Raw genomic sequence first — 3,815 nt, forward strand, 5'->3', positions numbered from 1 at the left:
GCTCTTCCTCCTTTGCTTAGAGACTGTAGATCTCCTCTCCTCTTCTTTGCCCGCCTTTAATCACCAAATGCCTGTAACGTGCTTTAAAGTTGCCACCCACTGATCAGTGTGATTTTCCTTTGTGAGCGTTACTCCCGCTGTTAATTTTCCTCTTGGTGTGTGGGACATTTAATTCTTTTCACCTCTGTTTTGCTTCAATCTGTCTGAAAAAAAAAACCAATAAAATCTGTAGTCATAACCCTGCAAAACTCCTGGTGGTTATCTGTTTGCTAGCTGGTGCATCCAGACTGCATCATTACACCTATCGCATTTTCTTTGCATTTTCTTCTAGTGTTGGGATGCCCCTGTCTGTAAGGTGCTAACTGGGGGAGGTTGCCTACACAAAGAAAATCAATGCATCCCTGATGCAGTTCTGAGCTTCTGCTGGGTCTATTCAAACACAAGCTGAGTGTCTGGCACCTCTGTGAGCAATATTTCTCTTCTCACTGTAAAACTACAAAGAAACAGGAAGAAAATAATACATAAACTTGTAAAGGATAATAATGTCTTCTGAAAGTTTGACACAGGCACAACCCAACTAGGAAATCTCCATGTAGAGGTCTACTTCAGAACCTACAGAGAGTCTCTATAAATACTTTAGCATTTATGAGAAGGAGGTCTTGCCTATGCTAAAATATCTGGGTTACCAGATTTCAAGCTGAGGTGTTAGAATACACGGTGAGAAGCCTCAACTGTCTTCAAAGAATGACAGAGTCAGTAAGAGTTGTATCAAAACATAGCACGCAAGATCTGCACTGCAGTCCTCAATCTGTGTCTAATGCCCTTTACTGACTGTTTCCACATTGTTTCAGTCCCTTCTTTGCATTAGGATCCCACTCACCAAAGACCACGTGAGTGCCTAGGTTACACCAATGGCTGGACACGACTATCATGGGTAGGAAATGCCCACCTAGATCATCACTTCTTGCAGCTGCAGGATTTGCCAATGAGAATTTTCCCTCTGGAGGCACAAGCGAAGTGTGTCCCTTTGCTTCTGCCCCATTAATTCCTTGTAAATTAATCAGTTCTCATGGGCAGGCAGGTGTATGCCTCCTCAGAGGGGACCTGTTGGGAAGGAAATGCCATTCATGTTCTTCTACCCTGTCTGGAGAAGTTGCAATTACATGTCTTGCTTCTCCAGCAATTCACTCAAGGAATTACTCTCATCCCAGCAAAGTCTGGAAAGGAGCTGGCTGCATTTACCGCAGGGGTGGAGCGGCACTAAAATCGCAATCTGCTCCCCCTTGCACCGTGCAGAAAGCAAACCAAGGACCCTGCTAGCATCCTCGGGGCTTGCAGCAGCTCATCTAGGAGCAGCCCTCTTTGGAGCACCCCAGGGATCCCGGAGGATGTCAGGCAGCAGGCAGGGAACTTGCCAGGCAGGCTCCACCATCCTCTCATTAGGCAGCGCTCCTCTCAGGATGATGTGGTGAGGTCTTCAAATGAGAGCTGCAATTTTAGGCCGTGGAAAAAATTCCTCTGAAATACTCTGTGTTCCTGCCAGCATTCAGCCCCACAGCAAAGTGCATTGGAGGCCATGGCTGGCATTAAATAAGCATTCATCCACCCTGGTTCAGTTGCCCAAGGCTCTGCCTTACCTTGACCTTCCTCCCTTCCTCTCTCCCTCCCAGAAAATGGTTCTACCTCAACAACGTCTCTTCCTGCATGACTTCTGAGTCCCCGCTTCCCACTTAGCTCCATGACCCCAGTTAGGACCAGTCTTCTGTGATTGTCATATCTTTTCCACCTTCATCTTCCTTTCATCCTCTTGGCCCATGCTGAGCTCCCATTTACCACTTCCAACACCCACAAACAGTCCTGCACAACCTCCAACTCTGAGCCCCGCTCCCTCCCTGCTGAGCAGCTGGGCAGGGGTGGTTCTGCTAGGTGTCAGGGCTCTAGCACGCAATAGGATTTTAGCCAGATGAAAGGGGATGTTGCAGGAGGGACATGTTGACCTGCAGTGCATCATGCCCAGTCCCAGAGCCTTGGTTCCTTGTGCTACCACTTGCTGCCCCTTAACTTCTCTTTTAAAAATGCAAAAAATACTGCAGTGAGGCCAATTCAATTCAGAGTCAGAGAAAATGGTCGATGCCCCATCCCTGGAAACATCCCAGGTCAGGCTGGACCAGGCTCTGCGCAACCTGATCCAGTTGAAGGTGTCACTGCGCATTGCAGGGGGTTGGACTAGACGGCCTTGAAAGGTCCCTTCCAACCCAAACCATTCTATGATTCTATGATTCTAAAATGTTCCTAGGAAAGCAGTTCCAACAAAGCAGGGCAGGAACTGAAGCCCGCTTGTCTGCCCTGTGTTAGTGACACCCACATGCAAACCTAAACCCCCCATATTGGAGGATTTGCGAAAGATTAGGCAAGCCGAAAGACAAAGATGGCTTTGACATCACAGAGATGCTCTTAGCACGCATGAGGGCAAGATGATCTTGCATGGAGTTACGTGCAGGTGACTGAGTCCCGGGAGGCAGCATGACTGCCAGCACATCCCAAGCACATGGTCTTGCTCCTTCCTCACGTGCATGTCCTGTGACCGGGAACAAACGTACTATTTCCATGAAATTTTCCAAATATTTGTTTCAAACACCAGCCTGATGAAACAGCCCATCACGTGCCCGAAAGACACAACCCAGGGGTTCAGTTTCGGCTCTTACACTGATTCAGCACCAGCAGCTGCTGAGTAAGTCCCTTAGCATCTTTGGCCGTCACTGTCTGCGTTTGTCAAACAGATACGAGGACGCATTTTTTGGCTCCCTTGCAAGGTTGCAGAGGCGACAAATTCATTAGCATTCATAGAAGGCCTTTGATTTTCTGCAGGCTAAACAATTATGAAGGAAAACAAAGGTAGTGATCAGAAATAATAAGCCAAAGAGTAAATACCAGAAGACACGTATAGCTAAAAAGTATGGGTTTGGGTTAGTAAATAGGGATATTCAAATGGTCAGTGGCTGTCTCACTTCCAGGAGGAAGGTGTCTAGGACTATAAAAGGTCTCCTGGCCCAGCTCACTTCATTCGCTCATCTTCTCTTCCCTTCACCTCTCCTCACTCTTCAACAGGGTAAGTGAGAACATCTAAATCTTCCTTCCTTTTCACAGAAGCAAAATGCTATGGCTATCTTACAACAGTATCCAAGTAGAACCGGGTACCCGGACTGGGACTTTGGCTGAAGTTGGGCTTTTATGAACCGTGTACTAGGAATTATGGGGACGAGCTAGAAGTGTTAAGGAATGGAGAGGCTACAGGAGTACCAGCAGGGCCAGGCGGAGCAAAGGGACCAAGAATGTCTCAGGAGGGCCCAGACTGAGGACTATGTGCACTGTGCTGTGTGATTCTTGCTAAGACGTGAGGGATGCCCTGGTATGAGTAGGTGAGCATCTACATTGCAGGAAAAAGACAGAGAGAAGAGTTACAAGCAAGATTTACTACAAACAAGACAGCACTCTGTTTCAGCTCCCTGAATCTCTGAATTTAGCATCAAGAGAGCTTTGAATTAATTCTGTATTTCTAAATATCCTGCTCCCAGTCACAGACTCTCTCTTGTTCCTTCCAGCTTTGCCTACCCCACTACCAACAACATGCCCAACGGAGGTTGTGGATGCGGCCATGGAAGTAACTACTCCGTGTGCTGCTACAGCAGCCCCAAGTGCTGCAAGACGCAGTCGTGCTGCCCGCCCATGCAGTACTGCTGCCCCAGCCCCTGCTGCATGCCCATGCAGTACTGCTGCTACAGCATGAACAACAACAGAGGCTGCTGCCGCCGGCA

At 48.0% G+C, this 3,815-nt stretch overlaps 1 protein-coding gene across 1 annotated transcript in view; it reads left to right on the forward strand.

Annotated features, from left to right (window-relative positions):
• LOC104626775 (keratin-associated protein 5-5-like) overlaps window positions 1-3,767 on the forward strand; it is a gene marked incomplete at its 3' end in the record, with an annotated part of 4,087 nt that extends 320 nt beyond the window's left edge. Inside the window, exon 2 of the mRNA XM_010294796.1 lies at window positions 3,603-3,767. Within this exon, the coding sequence (XP_010293098.1) occupies window positions 3,603-3,767 (165 nt within the window). The remainder of the gene's footprint in view (window positions 1-3,602) is intronic.
• Window positions 3,768-3,815: the final 48 nt, after the last annotated feature.

The sequence above is a fragment of the Phaethon lepturus genome, unplaced genomic scaffold (assembly GCF_000687285.1).
Source record: "Phaethon lepturus isolate BGI_N335 unplaced genomic scaffold, ASM68728v1 scaffold11199, whole genome shotgun sequence".
NCBI lineage: Eukaryota > Metazoa > Chordata > Aves > Phaethontiformes > Phaethontidae > Phaethon > Phaethon lepturus.